The sequence below is a fragment of the Thunnus maccoyii genome, chromosome 21, assembly GCF_910596095.1.
Source record: "Thunnus maccoyii chromosome 21, fThuMac1.1, whole genome shotgun sequence".
NCBI classification, from domain to species: domain Eukaryota; kingdom Metazoa; phylum Chordata; class Actinopteri; order Scombriformes; family Scombridae; genus Thunnus; species Thunnus maccoyii.
The window spans coordinates 4584228-4603877 of NC_056553.1; the positions used below are offsets into that span (position 1 = coordinate 4584228).

General features: G+C 39.8%; 2 protein-coding genes across 2 annotated transcripts; both read left to right on the plus strand.

Annotated features, from left to right (window-relative positions):
* Nucleotides 1–279: 279 nt before the first annotated feature.
* Nucleotides 280–4560, plus strand: buc (bucky ball). Its single transcript, XM_042399616.1, has 7 exons — nucleotides 280–483; nucleotides 654–806; nucleotides 1417–2916; nucleotides 3043–3144; nucleotides 3967–4056; nucleotides 4141–4210; nucleotides 4296–4560. Exons 1-6 carry the CDS (start codon nucleotides 477–479, stop codon nucleotides 4170–4172), a joined length of 1884 nt encoding a protein of 627 aa, XP_042255550.1. The 5' UTR covers nucleotides 280–476; the 3' UTR covers nucleotides 4173–4210; nucleotides 4296–4560.
* A 1450-nt stretch (nucleotides 4561–6010) lies between these two features.
* Nucleotides 6011–11060, plus strand: buc2l (bucky ball 2-like). Its single transcript, XM_042398628.1, has 5 exons — nucleotides 6011–6181; nucleotides 6309–6596; nucleotides 7861–10002; nucleotides 10096–10197; nucleotides 10886–11060. Exons 2-5 carry the CDS (start codon nucleotides 6311–6313, stop codon nucleotides 10912–10914), a joined length of 2559 nt encoding a protein of 852 aa, XP_042254562.1. The 5' UTR covers nucleotides 6011–6181; nucleotides 6309–6310; the 3' UTR covers nucleotides 10915–11060.
* The last annotated feature ends 8590 nt before the right edge of the window (nucleotides 11061–19650 follow it).

Here is a 19650-nt window from a genome sequence, read left to right on the forward strand (position 1 = left end):
ACTTTTACCACTGTTTTTAGAAAAATTAATTTTAAAGTTAAAATTTAAATTAAAGTTAATTTTTTGAATCCTATTTATTTTTCATTGACTTTCACAGAATTTGTCATCTCTCTATTTATTGTTTTAAAGTTGGAGCTTTTAATTATTTGATGCATGCACAAGTTTTTGTTGTAAAACTTTTTTTCTGTTTAATTTTACAGCAGTGAAACTGGATGCCAGCTTGTCCGCTTGCAATTGAAGGCCACAGTGAGCAGAGCAGCAGGTGTTTCCTATATGACTAATTAGCAGAGATGTCTGGCCTTTTGTTAGTAGAACGTCATGTGGGCCTCACAGTGAAATGTATCTACTTCTGTTTGTTTATTTAGAGACTGAATGTAAAGGTTGAATTTTTCAGTAGCTGGGGGATGTTTATTTGGTTGTCGTCGTTCTTCTGTGGTGTTTTATTTCTTACAGGTTGAGCAAGAACGTGAAAGAAAATGGACGGTAAAGATTTCCTTATAATTTTAATATCTAGAGGTTCATTTTAAATTTTCATTTGATTAAATTTGAGCTATTATTTTAACAAAATTAACCTATATTAATAGTGATTTGAGTCTGTTTGAAAATAATATACATACATTTGTGTCTTAAATGTGCACTGCTGCTTCTTGTAGATGGAGGCAAACAACCACATTCATTTGGGAGCGGACAGCAGAGAACTCCCCATCCCAGACCCTTTTTCTATGTTCAGCCACCATCTCAACCTTACTACCTCTACCAGCACTGGCAAATGAACAACCCATACAGTCACTGTGGTTTGCCTGGAGGTATCAAGCTACTTAAAGGATCATATGAACACTGAAAGAGGTTTTTCCTCACTGTAATCGTCCCTCCTGTCCATACTGACTATTAAAAGATCCTTCAAATGTGCTTTCAATGTAAGTGATGCATTTAAAAGTCAATCTGAAACTTATATGAGGTTTCAGCAGTCTGAGTTAGTCATATCAAGTGGATATCTGCCACATTAACAGTCTTTTTAGCATCAAATTCCCTCTTTGTGTTTCCTCGGACAGTGTTTCCCTGTTGAGCTGCGGTGGTAGTATAGTAACAAAAAAGAAGGAACTTCAATTGGAAGTTTGATTTTTAGCTTCAGATAAGCTTTTAAATACATTTTTGTACAGAAGACGGACTGTGGATTTTGTTCCCCATCACTTACATTGTAAGTTTATTATGAAGGGATCTTCTAATGGTCAGTATGAACAGGAGGAATGATTACAGCCAAAAAAAACTGTGTTTCTGTATTCATTTGGGCTCCTGACTGTTGTTTTAAAAAGACTTGGAAAAACTGTAAACTTATCCTTTTTAAACTTTCTCTTTTTTTGTTGCAATCAATCAGTAGCAGATGCCTGAAATGTCATTTATCTGTTTATTTCCCAGGTTTTAACTTTAGGCATCCCTGCATGCACCCGTACCTCTACATGCAGTATCCTGGGTTTGTTTACCCACATGCCCCGATTTATCCGATGGATTACAGGCGAATGTTTGAACCTCGCTTCCACACACCTACCTGGAATGAAATGCCTCGTCAGCAGCATCAACCCCCGCAGCCTCACGGGCGTCGAGAGATGGCCTGCTCAGAGGCTCAAACCGACCCCAGCGACGCCATAACCAAGCTCATCGAATGCCTGGATAAAATTAGAGCCAATGAGCTGCAGGGAGCTGAGAGAGAGCTTGACTCGGGTGTTGCGTCCCAAACCTCAGGAATGTTTTCTCCAGGTGAAGAGAAGAAAAGTGAAGAGCAAGGCGCTGCTCACCTCCTGCCTTTGGCGCCTGATGATAGCAGTTTGGAGTCTCCAGCTGTGACCTTCAGTGACTCCACAACAGCTGTGTACGATGGCGAGTCAAGCCAAAGGAGCTTAGACGTCCTAAGCCCTCATGGATGCTGGTCAGGAGGTTTGGAAGAGGAGCTGCCTCTCGATAGCTCCTCTGTCCATGAAGAGTGTCCTGACCTTGAGCAGCCGGCGGAAGAGGAACGCTTCCTCCCTCTTGAGAAGGCAGAGGTCACAGATATCCAGTCAGATATCTCTGTGACCAATCAGAGTGTTCCCAAAAGTGATGCTGAAGAGCTCACAAAGCAGAGAGAAGATCCCATCCTGCCTTCAACACAATCATCGTCCTTTTCTTCCAGTCAGCCAGCGCTCAAAGATGCACAAAGTAGTGACAAAGTCTCAAAGACAGAACATCAGACAGCATCTTTTGAAGAAGCCGATCCAAGCTTTCAGATCCTTAAGCTGCCATTTGAGAGCGTTTTGACATCTGGAGAAACTGGAGCCAGCCGCCTCTCCTCCTCCCCAGCAGCCCCTTACTACTACAACTACCTCCCCATGCAGACCACCCACGAGCGGATGAGTGTTCTCAGTCCATCTCTGGACGAGCTCTCCTCCAGAGATGAGATGTTCTCCACAGATATGGAAGATGTGGACCTCTTCCCCAAACATGTGTACACAGGTCGGAGGCTCGCAGAGGTTGTGAGCGGATCCCCTCAAGCTGCCGGAGAAGTAGAAGAAGCGTGGCTGCCAGGTACGAAGAGGTTCATGTGCGCCTGCTGTGGGAAAAGCTTAGCAAAAGGTGCAGGACGGAGCAAAATCCACAACTCCAAGATGTACAGAGATGAAGCCGCAGACTCTGAGGAGGAGAGCAGATATGGAAGAAGTTGCGAGCAGCCCGTCAGAGTGGTTGTGAGGAAGCATTCAGCACCCAGGAAGAGTCATTCTGTCCCACCGAGACATGCAAAACCTTGGTATAAAAGAAGCCAGTACAAAGATCCCTCAGATCCAGGTGACCAGGAGGAGGGTCATGACCTTTGTAAGCAGGATCCAGCTGACGGCGACATTGGAGAGATGACTAGCAGTGAGCTGCAGTGCAGAACATGCCAGGGTAAGTCTCTTCCAGGAAGTTCGTTCTCTATTTTCTGTTGACTTAATATTTTTTCTATGCTTTTTTTCTGAGCATCTTTTAGTCCACATGTGTAAAATCATGTTTGAAATATGCACTCTTTCATAGACAGACTCTGCAGAGAGGATTTGACCACGTCAGACCAAGGCAGGTGGGGAGATGGTGACGTGATTCCCAGGAGGAGACAAGCAACCCCTCTGCAACGACAAGGTTAAAGGAATAATCCCCAAAATGAAAACTAAGACACCGTTGACTTAGGAAACGCAAACACGCAAGTTTTAGCAGCTTTATCCATAACCCTAAAAAGTTTATAGATTTAATCATTTTACATCTGAACAAGTGCCTGTCAAATCTACCCAAACAGCTTTAGCAGGATAATAAGAATTTTGGAGGCACGTGGTCTCAAATTTATTCATGTATCCCTCTTAATTTAGTGAATAGTTGAGATGGAAATCACAATCACATCACAATATAAAGGTCAACTGGCTCCAAAGATCACCTGGTGCAGGACATTGTGGGAGTTAGGGCCATGTCCAGAATGACTCCTCTTTTACTACATACTGCAATCTGTATAATTTACACCTTTTTGAGTCTAGTATGCAAGTGTCAAATTCCTGGACTATGTAGTGCTTTCAAAAATTCCCACAATTGAGGACAAGGCATTTTATTTCTATAGCACAAGGAAGATTTAATGTGCTTCACATTAAGAAAATGAATAAAAATGGAACAATGACATGTATATGCAGCATGAATGTAGACAACCAAATACAACAATCTGACACTTCATACATAATAGAACTAATCATATGCACAGGAAAACAGGGATGTTTTCAGTCTGATTTTAAACACTGTTAATGTTGGAGCACAATCTGGCAGTATTCCAACAGCTGGAACCACAAAAATGGGTGTAAGTGGAGTTTCAGTTTATATGGGGGAGGTAAAATGTTTCCATCGCCTTTGAACTCATAGATATGATTCTGTACCCTTCCTTAAATCTCCTGGTAATTTCTTCTTCTTGTATTGATTGGACAGAGATGAGTATTCAGAGGAAAGTGATGTACCACAGGCAAAGAGATGAGGACAATGACGACGATGAGCCTCCACCGTTACACTGGGACAGAGGTTAATGTTTTTCTTCTGTAATACTGTTAAAGTTGCACATTTCCTTGGGTGTAATAATTTTTTTTTTGTTTTGCATCTTGTAAGGCTCTACAATGAGAGGAGAACCAAGATGTTAATGTCCCAAGACTGACATTTGGACAAAGTGTGTTGAACTGTAGGTAAATGCACGATACACTCTGCAGGGGATCCATTATTACTCGGTGAAAATATGTTTTAATGTTTCTTTCTTTCTTCCTCAGGTCCCCCCCAAAGGTGTAAATGTTCCAGGATAATGTGTTTGAAAATATTTAGAGCACCAGGTGAAATGCACTGCACAGAAAGCCTCTTTTTGTTAGATAAAAGTAAAAAAAAAAAAAAATGTATAAAGTTTCTGCAGTGACACTGCCTTGCACTATTCATTATTAATGAATTTCACAAACAGGCAAATGGGCTGAAAGGTTGTGTTGCAGATGATGGTGTGCCACTTATTTGGGGCCAGTCCAATAAAATATTGTCATTATTTAAGCTTTGTGTCAAATCATTTGTTAATAATGCACATTATGCTGGGAGATTTCTACACATTTTACAACCTTTACTCAGCAAACTGGAATATTTACATTGTCCCAGTGTAAATCATGTGCAAATGCATCCAGATTATGTGTTACACTGGTTGAAATCTTCATGCCTATTCCAAAAACTGTGTTGTATATGCTGCATCTGGACAACATGGAGTAAGATTTTAGTTTAACCTTATTTTACCAGTAGGAAACTAGACCTACTAACTTGCAAACCAAGTCATAGTCCACACATGGCACCTTTCTATAAAAGTAGTCTACACAAAAAAACAACACAGCATTGCTCATGATGAACAAAGATTCAATGTGAGAGATGACGCAGTGCAGCCCAGAAAAATACACAATACTCCGTTTTCAACTTTTGAGAGGGCACAGGTTTTGTAGATGTTGCTGAAATGGTCTTGTTTAGTGCCTGCTATTGCTGAGCAGATTCTTTTGTTGCAGCATTAGCGTTACCATGCCAACACAGGATGCAGAATGTCATGACACTCAGTCAAAATCTTATAAAAAAGATTTCAAAATAAAACACTTAGAGTCAAAGGAGACAAGCTTTCATAAGTTGTTGGCTTTTCTTAAAAGTAAAGTCAGTGTGACAGTTCCACTTCAGTTTATCAATGTGCAGTACTGTGCAAAAGTTTTAGGCACTAAAAGCTCCAAGAATTTGTGTATTTGTAGATAACAGCTGTGTTTTTATAGAAAGCTCAGGCAGCACTTGTTCATTCAGATTCTGTCTTGTAATTCAGGGAAAGACTTTTTCACCAAGAACATGCTGTCCTTGAGCCAATGTAAGTAGCAGAATGTTCTGTTCATGCAAATAGGAAGAGTAGATATTATGGTTGGAGATATAAAAGATATAAATTAAGACCAGTGAATGTGATGTCAAAAGGTGCACTGATTAAAACACTTCCTGCACCACACACAGGGAACATCTTTAAATAGGATTTAAAATATCTTGTCAAGCTAGTATCACAGTTTATTCTTCTTGGATAATGCCATCTATAAATACTGCTCCAGGCTACCAAACAATATCTCATCTAACATCATAATTGGCTCTTCAGGGGTCAAACCTCAGACCTGTAAGGAAAAAGGCTTGCAGTTTTACAAAGATACCAAAGTTGGCAAGATGTTCCACTTTGATCCTTGTATCTGTGCTGTAACCTCTGTGTCTTGTCCTCTCATCAAGCCAATAATGCCATCAAGGTGCAGGTCTGTTTTGTTGGAGCCAATCAGCTTCTTACCTCCCCTGTCTGTAGTTTCAGGCCACAGGAAGTCCATTCAAGTCACCAGTCCTACTTTTCCACCTATCTGTGATCTATTGTCTGCCTTTCCTCAGGTGAGGTGATGCTCTACATGTGGGAGGGAATCAGTGGGAAACAAACATTTCTCATTGGCTTTAAATGAAGGAGTTTCAACTCTAATTGGACAATCATCACCTGGAACCAAAATCTAACCAATCAGTGTATTATATGACAAGCTAGCCTGCTATCACAAGCTCACACCTTTTGATTTCCAATTTAAATCATACTGTCAAAGCTGTGTTAGTTTGTCAGTGGTAACCTTCTTTTTTGCATGTATGTACATTTGTTTAGTACCTGTTTTGTTGTTGGAAAATCTTTAATTTGTCTTGCAACAAATTTTCCAACAAAGAAACAAACATTTCAAACAATTCTTTGAACTTGCTTCTTGCCTCTTTCTCAGATATGGAGGCAGCCACGTCTACCTTGCACCACTCTTACGGACTGGGCCCTCGTGGTCCAAACCCACCGCATGGAGCTCAGGTGGCCCAAGGGCCCCATCAGCCGGATCAAGGGCCTTCAGGAGCTCCACATCCTGAGGAGCAGCAGCAGCAGCAGCAGCAGCAGCACCAAAAACCTTTCTTCTACATACAGCCTTTGCAGCCATGCCTGCCCATGCAGAGTCTGCAGTGGCCTGTGCCCATGCCAATGCCTGTGTCCTACAACCCCTACTATGGCTACCCTGGTTTAGGTAAGTGCCAAAAATTCCAAATCTCTTTGTGTCTTTCTGGTTCAACTACCTGAAAAAATGCATTTCTTATGCTGCAAGTAATCTAGAAACCACTTACTGTCATTTGATTTGGTCTTTATGTTTGTACAGAGCAAATTAATGAACCTTTACCATCTGCAGCTTTATTTTTTTGTTCCCTGTGCAAAATCCAAATTGTCTGCCTCTCCTGTCTACTTTTAGAGCTTTATTTCAACTTAATTAGACCATATATTTCTATTTTTTTCATACTTTCATTCCCTGTAAAGTTGTGGCATATTTTATGTCTGGATATGCTCACAATATGCTCACATTTTTAGTTTCTACACATGGCACCTACATTTAGAGTTTCAGGTAGGTGACCAGCACATAGATGTGTACATATCTACATTTTACTATGTTGCTTATATTGTGAATCATAATCATAATATAAGGTGTAAAATGTTCATATTTTCCATTATTGTCTAAAGTGGACAAAAATCACAATTTAGAATCTGTTATTCTATGTGACATACTATAATTTTTAGCAGCCCTTATTTTCATTTTGTTCAGACTGCAGCCTATTATATTCTTCAGTTTATTTGAATTCTATTTTACACATGACAAAATTTTATTCAAACATACACAATGGTACGTTGAAATCATCAGTAACATTGTGTTTAATGTCCCCTTTTTAGTAGATTTGTTTTTAAATGTTATCTTTGTATCTTGTTTTGTTCCTGCTGTGGCCCTTTTTTGCATCAGTCGTTTTTCTCTTTGGTGTAAAGTTCTGCACAGGCCTACAACTGAGACTCCTACCCTGCCATTTCTAAGACTAGAACCCAAGTGGTACTGCTAAATTTGAGACCCAAACACTCTAAATGAAGCTATATTTTTGCTTTATCTCATCCTCTATTGACTGTTATCTCACCAAGCTAATGCAACATATAGTGTCTTTCCCTCTACCAAACAGGAAGTGTATATCTTCTTGTAACGTATTGATGCAGGTGGTTGACTAAATCAGAGAGAGAATGAGAGCGAGATCTTAATAAACTGATAAATGATCAAACCCAAGCCTGACCCTTCATGCAACAGCTTGACTTGAAACCTGATACCTCGTTGGGGCCCATTGAGCTGGGTAGCAGAACTTTATTAAAAAAAAAAAAAATTCTTCTCATTCAGCTATTTAGTGAGATGTCCTTTTTTGATTTGAAATGAAAACATTGTCAGCCTTTTATTACTAATTAATTTCTTTCTTCTGTTGTTAAAGGTTATAGCATGCCAATGATGCCCCACTATCAGCCAAATCCGTACATGGAGCCACCTGGCTTTGTTGTACCCCATACCCACCTCCATTTGATGGATTACAGACGCATGCTCAACCCCCAGTATTACCAGACCATGGCCTACCACGCCCGCAGGTTCCGCTACCAACACAATGCCCCAGCCAGAGAAATGACCAGCTCTGAGGTTCAAACTGAACCACTGTCTGGCACCCAGAGGACAAGCACCCCAGGGCTCAGCAATGTTGACGCCACCAATGTCCTCCCAGTCTGCAACAGCAGCAGCAACACCCCAAGTGTCCCCACCAGTCAGCTGCTCTCACCAGCCTTGGCCTTGCAGAAAGGGGATCATTCTTTGGAGCTCAAGGACATGGTGCCACCTTCTACCACCAGGACGCCACCAAATGGCAGCTTCGTGATTCAGACAGAAGAAGTGAGAATTGAATGCTGCACCACACCGGTGGGACTGCAGGTTCTGCATTCTCATGAGACAGCAGAAGTGTCCCACAGATTTTCCCAAGACATGGTCCAGTGTAGCCCCATCCTCCAAGGCCGCATGCTGCAGGACGATGGCCTATGTCTTCCTGCAGACAAGTCAGAGCAGTCACTCCAAGCTTGTCCTGACATCTTGTTAGTTGGGACACCCAGTGGTGGTGAGAAGATCCCTGAGCTGGAGGAGTCAAGGAACCAGGCAGACCCTGTGACTGTCACTTCGTCGTTGGATTCACAAGTAGCAACTCACGGTGAAGTTGAGGGGACAAGGAGCGAGAAAGATCGGAGTATGACTTCCAAGAATTTTCACTTTAAAGTTGTTCACTTGCCCTTTGACCCCAAATATCTGGAAGAGCTGCGGAAGATGGAGTCCACTGTCTGGTCAATGGACGAAACTTTGATTCCTTCCCCTGAATCACTGACCCAAAATGGCCTCACAGAGTCTTATGATGAAACACTGGCTGCTGTAGCTGAAGTGCCCTCAGCAGATGCACTCACGTTGAGAGAGGAGGCTCCTACAGAGGAGGTTGTCCCTGTGATTGAGATGCCTCTTCTGGTAGAGGATGAACTGGAGGACATAGTCCCCACTATGGAGGGTCCTGGGGATGAGATGGTGTCTGAAGCTGATATGTGCCTTATGATGGATGTTCCTGTTGAAGAGGAAGCTCCCGAAGCAGAGGTGACTCTTGCACCTAATTTGCTGTTATTAGATAACCCCCCTTTTAAGGCAGATAGAAACCAACATAGACAAGAAACACATATCCAGGATCACCAGGACACCTCATTTGAGTCCTTGCCTGCCTACCTACCCTCGACCAGCTGGCTAGCTGACTTTGACAATGTCTACTATTGTAGCAAGATGCCACCAACTCCCAAGAAGCAGAACAAACCTCTGAGCAGATGTGGTTTAGATGTGCCTACCAGAAGAAGAAAACTAGACTTAGAGTACAAAGAACAACCTACTGTTCGTAAGCCAAAAGAGAGGTACAAACCCAAAGGCAAGGTGGATCGACGAAGCCTCTCTGACCATGAATGCTGCCTGAGCAGAAATTTCAATGAGAATGTGTTCACCCCCTATGCATCCAAGAGGGAACGACTTTGTGGCAGATGTCTGACAAAGCGTCAGATCTGCACATCTGCCAGTCCAGGACTCAATAGCCGGATCCTAAAAAGAAAAGTTGCTCCCTTCCAACAGTGGAACGACCCCCTTTTACCGACTTGTGAAGCCTGTAAATCTCACTCAAAGAAACGACTGATGAGGAAAGGCTCCAGTTCTGATGTTCGTGGTCCACATCATGGACACGACACTGAGGGAGAATCCTCTGAGAACAGCTCGTGTCACACCAGGCTTGAGTGGAGGGTAGCTGAGGATACCAGGAGGCTCAATGACCTCAAGAGGCCACTGGCCTCCAAGCAGAACTTAGAAAAGTGTCCTGCAGCAACGTACCCAAAGCTGAGGGAAAAGAACTGTGTGTGTAATGAGCCACAGCATCAGCCTGTTGTATGGGAGAGGCTGCGTCACTGTCCCCACGGCAACGCCATCAGAGAAATGGATGAGAACTGCACCATGCCTGTTTCCTCTCAGGACAAATGGAGGAACATGGATCAGATTTACCTGACACACAGGTGGCAAACTGGTAAGCAAATGGTTTCCACCTTTTTATATCAATAATGTTAAATAACTGTTAACATGCTGTGTTGTAACTCTGCATTTCTTGGTAATTATGTAGAGAAGTCATGGAAAGCAGTGATGCCCAACCCTGACGGCTCCAAGAATGAAGCCAGATCACAACACTTGAATAAACACAAGACATCACAACCACAATCACAAGGTTTCCTTTTGGCATCTCACTCTACTCTATTGCACTTTAAAATCAGCTCAACACAAGTCATGTAAATTGAGATGTACGCAGAAAAAAGGATGAAATGCATTACACTAATACTGTATATGCACAAATACATATATGAATAAACAATCAATTCTAGAGAGATATCAGGATTAACATCTTGATCCAAGTCTTTTTTGTGTTCTTTATGCCATTTGATGCCTGTATTTGAATACATATTGGCATATGTTTTCAAATACCTTCATATTCAATGCTATCACTTTTCTGCATTCAACAGTCCCTTCCTTTTTTCTGTGTATTATGACTGACTGACTGAATGGGAAGCCTTTTTCTGCAGTTTCCCATAAATTAAAATTTACAACCTTTTCACTTTGGATTTATCACAGATTAACAAGTCTGTAGACAGAAGACATATTGTAGTTGTATGGAATGGAAACTTTAGTTTACTCATGTCTGACTTGAGTTATCCAAATCTAAACGTTTACCTGGTAAAGTGTAACTGGAACTGAATGACTTCCCGCTACAAGGAGAATACAGAAAGATAAGTTTGCAAGGTCGTAGAGTTTTCTTGTTGTAATGTAATCAACAATGCTGTTTAAAGAATAGTTATCATAATATTAGAATGTGCATAAATGAAATCCCTAACATTTTGTGTAATTTGTTCTCTCTGCAGGAACTCGTAGAAAAGACACACGATGCTGATTTGCACAAGAGCACAATTCAACAAAGTGGAAAAAAGCACTTTTTAAAAAATGATTGTACACTTAAATTATTTCCACGTAAATTAATTGTATAATAAATCACTATGTTCACTATTTATTAACCTCCAAATAAACACATTTATTATAGTTCTTGTGTTTATCTTGCTTTAAACTCTTTATACCTGCATGATGTTTTGGGAGTAAAATTGTGGTTGAGACTGTAGTACTTAATTTGTCCACTAGATGGAACTATTTCTACACTAACTACACAATCCATCAGGTGAGAGAAATGTTGAACTAAGGCTTTTTTGTTATTCATAATGATAGAAGTGTTCAGAAATAATGCATAAATGATAGGAAAATGTAACTTTTCCAGTTTAATTGGATGAACCGAATTTAATTGGAAATTTTACATACAAGAGTCAGTTCAGAATATAGAATAGTTTGGGGGACAGTTAATGAATCCTCATGTAGTCTTTATTTCCTCAAGTGGACACTGCTGCATCTTCCTTTTGACCATTATAACAAACCAATTTCTTCTCTAAAGAGAGCATCTGGCAGTTTTCACCTCTGCTTTGCATATAATTCATTAAACATACTGCTGTGATTGTATATTTGCATAAGACCTTTAACTGACTCTTACCTAGAATGACTTTCAGTGAGTGGTATGGTGGGTGTCTCTCATCATGTTCAGGTGTATCACTGGTAGTTTCACGGTGGTCGCTGGAAGATCAAACCGTAGACCTTTTGATAACAGGAACTCTACCCTTTAACCTACAACCTCACTGAAGAAGTATGGTAGTCTTTTAAGGTTAGCAGACAGGAATAAAGGGCCACGTCTTGGAGCACTATATGGAATAAAATGTCCTAAAGTGAGGCAGAGATTTTTAGTATGACTTTTGGGCTTTTTTAGTGTGGCTTTCGGGATGTCAATTGATTTCATCAAGACTGAAATATGTCAACAGCGATGGGTTTTCATGGAATTTTGTACATTCATGGTTTCCAGAGGATGTGGTCTACTGACATGGGTGACACCCAGCCATGTCCCAAATCCATACTACACGCTAATCATAAGCAGGTTTTGAGTATGTAGTGTGTTCACATTGAAATGCACAAAGGAAATGGAGGACCTGGTCACAGCTGGACAAAATTAAAAGTAGGCCTTAATAGTGGATGGGGGGGGGAAACCGAGCACAAAAAATAACTATTGTTGACATTATGAACGTTGCAGTTTATTAGCCTTTACACAGCACATGTATTCATATTCATGTATATATATAGTGCACCATTTCCTGGTAGAAGCTATAAAAGAATATAATATATTGATTTCTTGTATACTAACTGGAAAAACCAATATACTACTAGGAAGTAGTACAAATGGAGTTGGAACACAGTGCCTGACTTGTCCACTAGCTTCACCATGACGTTGACATTTGTGGTTTTGATTGAAATTTTTTGATAACTGTTGGATAGATTGCTATCAGATGTTGTTCAAATATTCATGTCCTTCTTAGGATTAATTGTAATAACTTAGACTTTTCTTGTAGCGCCATCATCAGGTAAAAACTTTGATTTACTTACCTGCAAACTAATAATATTCTCATAAGTCCCATTAGCAAATTATAGCATGCTAACTCACTAAACCAATATGTTAAAAATGACAAACATACCCGCTTGCATCATCATTTTAGCATTGTCCTAGCATTTACCTTAAGTATAGCCTCACAGAGCTGCTAGCATGCCTGTAGACACTGTTTCTATGTCAAAATTAACTAACTAAATAAGTTAAACTTTTCATGTAGCCCCATCATCAGGTAAAAATTAATATTTCCATAAGTCCCATTAGCAAATGTTAGCATGTTAACACACTAAACTAAAAAGTTAAGAAATAACAATTTACCTGCTAAGAGCTGCATCTTAGCCTTTCTTTGATAGTTACCTGTAGGGGGGATGTAGTATTTACTATAATATCTCTGCAGAGGAGAGATGCAAAATTACTAAAAACAGACCATTACAATGACCACAAAGAGACAAAAAAAATGACTACAAAAATATGAAAAACAAGCACAAAGAGACAAAAAATGACCACCAAGAGACAAGAAACAACCATAAAGAGATGACAATCGACCACAAAGACACAGAACAACCACTAAAAGATGAAAAATGAGACACAAAAAGATCTCAAAGAAAAACGAAATGACCACTAAGAGACAACCACAGAGATGAAAATTGACCACAAATAGATGAAAAACCACCACAGAGACAAAATGATCATGAAAAATTATGCTTCGAAAACATATCAGCATTTTAGCATTGTCATGATGAGCATGTTAGCATGCTAACGTTAGCATTTAGCTTAAAGTACAGCCTCTCGGGGCTGTTAGCATGGCTCTTTAGTCTTGTTTCTGATTATATCAGCTACACCATGAAAACACTTGAAAGCATATTGAAATGGATGACTGGTTTGTTTTGTAAAGAAAAATGATGTTTCAGCGCTTTATTGAATTAGTTGTAAAAAAAAAAAAGAAATACTGTAAGTCGTAGTATTTCTTGTCAAGCTGTGAGGGCGACCATGAACCTTATCTGACCTATTATGTGAATATGTCACTCCCCAAGGGGAAACAATACACAAATGTATTGAAAAAATAATGAATCATGTTGGACCAAACCATTAGAGTTTATGCAGTTTTCAGCAAGCCTTTGAAAACAGGTAATAAAACCAATTTTACTGACATTGCTTTAAATGAATCATGTAATAGCACGTGCAGCAATAATAGCTTTCTTAGCTGGAGGGGAGGTAAATACTAGGATGTAGAGTGTATGTTTCTGTCAGTTGTTTCATGTGACAGAACTGTGGGAGTCTGTGTGTGTGTGTGTGTGTGTGTGTGTGTGTGTGTGTGTGTGTGATTTTCAGGGTCTCGCAACAGGCCAACAACTGCTTATTTTGCCTCAGATTGCTTTGCTTTCTTCTTCTCATCCTCCGTGGAGAGATGTGCACAGAAAGCCTGCACAATGTGCAGTCTTCAAAGGGAGAGAAAGGCCTGCTTTTGTGCATTGTTTGAAACAGAGACAGTGGAAAGCTTTTGCAATTTGAAACAACCCTCTTAAGTGATTTCTGGCTAACAGGGAGCAGAGGTTCTTTGAAGCTAACAATGTGTGGAGAAGGAAGCCAGATGGGAAGAGGGAAGTTGCGGCACTGGAGCGCAACACATGATTTCCCCTCAGATTCGGCAGTTTCAGGGGGTGGAGATGGACAGCCCTGGTTTGGACGGTCTCAGAGCTCATATCTCGCAGACTCCTTCTTTACGCCGCTGTTCCATCTTCATGACGCCTGCATTATGGGTAAATGTGAAAGGCTTCAACGTGATGGGCTCCCAGGGGGATTTACAGTATGAGGTGGTGGTGGCAGAATGTCTTATATGTTGTGTGTATCATATAAATCTGAAGGAGGCACATATGGAATATGTCATACAGAGTGACATAAACAGTCGAGGTGTCAAACATCCTGCAGTGAAGATTTGTCTTTCCAATGCACAAACGCCAAATGTCCTCTTGAGGATAGAAAGATGAAGAAAATCCTCAGAGGTAGGGATAGTTTGCAGCTCCAACTCTGACTTTGAGACTTGAGAGTCCTGCTTATGAGCTTTTTTTTGTAGGAAAATAAAGCCATCAACACAAACAATAAGCATATATTAATGTTGAAAAAAGGACAGATTAGGAATTTGGTCATTTAAGTGGCATTTAAAGTCACAAAAAACACAAGTAATAACCATCTAGACAGAAAACTATGACTATTTCAACAGCAGAAAGTAGTTCTAATAAAAACAAACTGTTTTTGACCAGGTGTGTAGCTGTTAAGTCTCTCAAATGTCATTATTCAATTTTATTACTGCCACAGTTAAAATTCCATTAAACTCCATTATATTAGGATGGCATGTAATAAATAAAAAAAAAAAAAAACACCTTCGTGACTAGAAACCACAAGGGCAAAGTTAGAAAATGTGTGAACAACTGTGTCCAAAGCTTCAATCACACACGAGTGATTGAAACTCAGCGAGACAGATGTAGCTGTGAAAATTCTCACGTGTGACTGAAGCTTGCACTTAATCCACTTGACCCTGAGGCTACATGTTTTCATCATTTAGCTGCTACAATAAAGCTGTTTTTACTTTTAACAAAGCAGTGTGCCTTCACTTTTTATTTTTTTGGAATTCATTCCCCTTTGTTGTAGACATTTAATTGCTTACCTGTGCATCAAGAGCACCTGTTTCATGAATGCATTTATCAGGTGAGAAAATGTGTTTTTGTGATTTGGGGAGAACTAACAGCCTTTTCTCTAGTTCTTTTTAACTCTGCATGTTTTAACTTTAGTTTACCTTGTTTTGTTTGTTGGAGTAGTTTTTGAGTTTTCTATTGTTATATTGTCATGTATCTTATTGTTGTACCACATTTTTTTTACTGTGAAGCAACAAAATTGTAACAAAAATCCTATATCAATACAGTTTTTTAATTATTACCATTAATTTCTTGCAATAAAAAGGTTGCTGTTTTATCCTGGATTATAATAACAGTAAGAATTTGCAAAAAAGTGACCAGACAAAGAAAGATGAGATGAAAAAAATGTACGATTTAAATAGATAGACGTACTTCGTGTTAATTAGTAAGTCCCGTGCTTCTAGTCTTTATGCTAAGCTAAGCTAGTAATAGCTACATACTTAACACACAGACATGAGAGTTATATGAATGCTCTTGTCTCACTCTCTGAAAGGGTCTAATTTATGGCTCAGGTTTAACTTGGAGGGTAAATGAGACGTCAGATAAAATTTTTAATGTACGTCTACGTATATATATTTGTCTGTCTGAATTTGTGACTGAAATGTTTCTCTTTTTATACTGTATGTATGTGTGTGCAGGCTGTCTGTGAAAGTATAAAAGATTGAAACATTTTTGGAAATCTTCCCTCGACAGTGTCTCCGAGTGTGTTTGAGCAGCTTGTGTTAATGTCAATGTACGCCTCTGTATATGCATATGTGTGTGTGCGGCGTGTGTGTGGGTGTGCGTAGCTGCTTGAGATGCCTATAAAAGCTGTGGGAGGTTAAAAGCATCCATCCTACCTCCTTAACGGTTTGGAGTGATTCTGTCAAGCTGTCAAGTCGGTTTTCCTGGAGAACAGCGGAGCGTGTGTCACACGGTTCAAGTGTTTTGAAATGTTCATCATCAACCGGCGTCTCTGAGATGACTAAGTGGTATCAGAACACAAGATTAGTTTGAGGAGAGTTTCCTCAAGTGCTCTCTGCTCCTTTCACTGAGAAATAAAAAAGGGCTTTGGGTAAAATTACAGTGAGAGATGATTATATCGATGAATTGAAGCATTACCCAAAGATTGTAAGTCAGTACCTGTAAAATATTGAAGATCCAGGCTGTTAAACTGGTAGGCCATAACTTTTTAACACACTTAATTGACATCTTTAATATTAAGTCAAATGTTGCTGTATGTGTAATGTGAAAGGGTCGGCTTGTAATGACAACCCCATGGGAAATTATCACCCAGTTCTGTGCTCTTTGGAGCTTGTAGCTCATTGTTTTGGTAACATTTTACCAAAGTGGCACTTCTTCTTTTTTAACAGTGGCTCAGACTAACCCTACAGCAAGAAAAGCCAAGAGAACCTGGCTGCAGCAACATGGCGGACAACAATCACAATGGTCATCCATAGACAGGGAGTCACAACAAGTACAAGTCAAATTTGCTATTTTGCTTGCTATTTATTTCTAACAAACCTACTGTAGTGAGCAATGCTAGCTTGTTATGCATTATCTCTCTTGCTAACCGGCTGGCTAGCTTGGTCACTTACTGGACAGCGAGTTAACACAGTTTGTTAAGACACATATTTGATGCAAACCATGGCTCTTTTGTGGAGCAATTTATACTCAATATAGCAGAGTTGCATAGAGGTAGAAGCTATTTATAGCTTCCTTTGTTTTCGACTCTCTGTTCCCTTGAAGGTCAACACAGGTCATGACAGTTTGCTGTTGGTCAAACAAGTACATTTGTGCATCAAAGCTGAATTTGATTAAAGAAATTTGGACGGATTTATTTCATGATTCCATTGAATTGAAGTGATATCGCTCCAAAATGTTGCTGTTTTAAATGCTGATGTGACCGCACCATAAATGAGAGAGATAGATGTGTTTGTACGTCTGTGTTTATGTGTTTAAGTGCCATTTGTGTGTTAATATGTGTATATGTTCCGACACAACACCTTTACTGTCAGAATAGAGTACACTTGCGAGGATCTCTGTATAAGAACTGTGTGTCTTCAGCTGAAGACAAACACCCGACCAGTGTCCTGACAGTGCTGTCTGCCCTCCGTGGCCCCTAAAGGACATGATAGATGCTTCTTTGTAGGATCCCTTCTGTCATCCAGACGCCCAATTAGAGGCCGGATATGGCTGGCCACTCTGGACTGAGAGGTAGGAGGGCGGCATTAGTCACTCAGTGGACCACACTGACTTTTTTGCAGTTTAGCACATTGGTCACTTGACACAGTAACAAAGACAACTCTATGAGGCCATATGCTGTAATTCCCTCCAGTGTACATGCTAATGCTGCTGTGATGTTTTTATATATATTGTTTATATCCATTTGCAGCAGTGGAAGAAGTATTCAGATCTTTTACTTAAATAGAAGTACCAATACAATAATGTAAAAATACTCCATTACAAGTAAAAGAGTAATCCTACTTAAGTAAAGTATTGCAGTAAAAGTACATAAGTAAGAGCTTGATGTAGTTAAAGTATTGCAGTAAAAGTAGTGGTTTGGTGCCTCTGACTGATATATTATTATATATGACATCATTAGATTATTAATAGTGAAGCATCAGTGATAGAGCAGCATGTTACTGTTGTAGCTGCTGGAGGTGGAGCTAGTTTACACTACTTTATATACAGTTAGCTAGTTTAGTCCAGTGGTTCCCAACCTAGGGGTCGGGCCCCTCCAAAGGGTCAGCAGATAAATCTGAGGGGTTGTGAGATGATTAATGGGAGAGGAAAGAAGAAAAAACAAAGTTCTGATACACAAATCTGTTTTCAGTTTTTGGGCTTTTTCTCTAATCTTTGATTTTTGCTGAAATATTGGATAATTTGAACATTTACTGAAATGAAAGCATGTGAGAAGTTTAGAGGGAAAAATCACTATTTGGTGGAGCTGTTAACAACTCATAGACATGTGAAATGTGACCCCGACTACACACTGCTTTTTGTAAGACGTCAAAAGCCAAAAAGGTTGGAAACCACTGATTTCATCTTTAACAATGTGTTGTATTTTAAAAGCTTGTTATATTATCCATTGTGTCAAATTTTCATCTGAAAAATAACTAAAGCTCCCAAACAAACTGTGGGAGTTAGGACTGACATGGACTACACTATAAAGGTGACAGGTCAACTGAAATTGGTGATAAAGACTTAAAAATAACACTTTTCTAGCTAGCAAATCTTTCAAATTTAGAAACAGCTGATAAACAATAGCTTCCACAACAAATCTGCCATTCCTGCAGTTGTTTTAAGTATATTTTGGTGACCTTTTACCACAACACTATGGAGAAAGTTATGCATTTCAGCTTAAAGTAAATAACAAAGCTACAGCTTGATACAGCTAAAATACATAAAATGTTTTCCAGTAAAGCTCATCCTTTCAGATTCCGTTTTATATTCCTTCATGCAATACTTCAGCTCCAACTGGTTTGATTTAAACAGAAAAGTTAGCCAGACAGTTTATGGCTTCAATTATGACAAAGATGAAAATATTTATATTTTGGATACTAGAAATCTACAAGCCACAAAAATTAGCAATGCTAATTTAGCATTTCTTTGCATAAATTGTCTGCAGTGACTTCATTTGCTTTGAGTTTAAGAAGGAAAAATATCTACCAAACACAAATAGATCATTTTCTCCTTTCACCAATCCAATAAGATCATCCAAAACTCAAACTTTAAGATCGGTTCATTCCTTCCACAGTGAAACCTGCGTGTATGTAAATGGACACAAGTGTATTTTGCAGCATTGGCAGGAAAAGTAAGCAGTAAAAAGTGTGTGTCACTGTAATGTGTGTGGTCATTTTTCAGCAGCGAGCTGGTCCTGTGAGGCTCAGTGGCACTAACGTCGGCGGGGTTGGGGGTTTGATTTCCACTGGGGGCCTCCCACAGTCAGGTGTATGCACTCAATTAAGCAATAACACACTCAAGGTCGCGCTGTGTAGTGGTTATTGGCAGCAGTGAGCTGCAGCTGGAGGAAATGTAGATCAGCCAGCAGCCACAGTGAAACACGACCTTGACTGTGTTATTGCTTTTACACAACACTGAGTACATTTACACAGGAGCTCGAAAATGATGAGTGATTAGCTGATTTATTTTATTTTTGGTAAATGTTATTCCCCTGGATGTATGTGATGCTGATTTGTGACATTTTTCAACAGAAGTTGTTTAGTTTCACCAAAATGTATTTCATTTACAGCTTTCCCAAACCCACACTACATACTAATACACCACATAGCCAAAGGTATGTTGACAGCAGCTGCTATAACAGCCTCCACACACACATAAAGTATAAGCTAAAGTGCACACACATACACTATAAATGTCCAAAAGTAAGTGGACGCAGGATTATTACACCCAAATGTGATATTTGAGCATGAATCTGCTGCTATAACAGCCTCCACTCTCCTGGATTCAGACTCTCAAC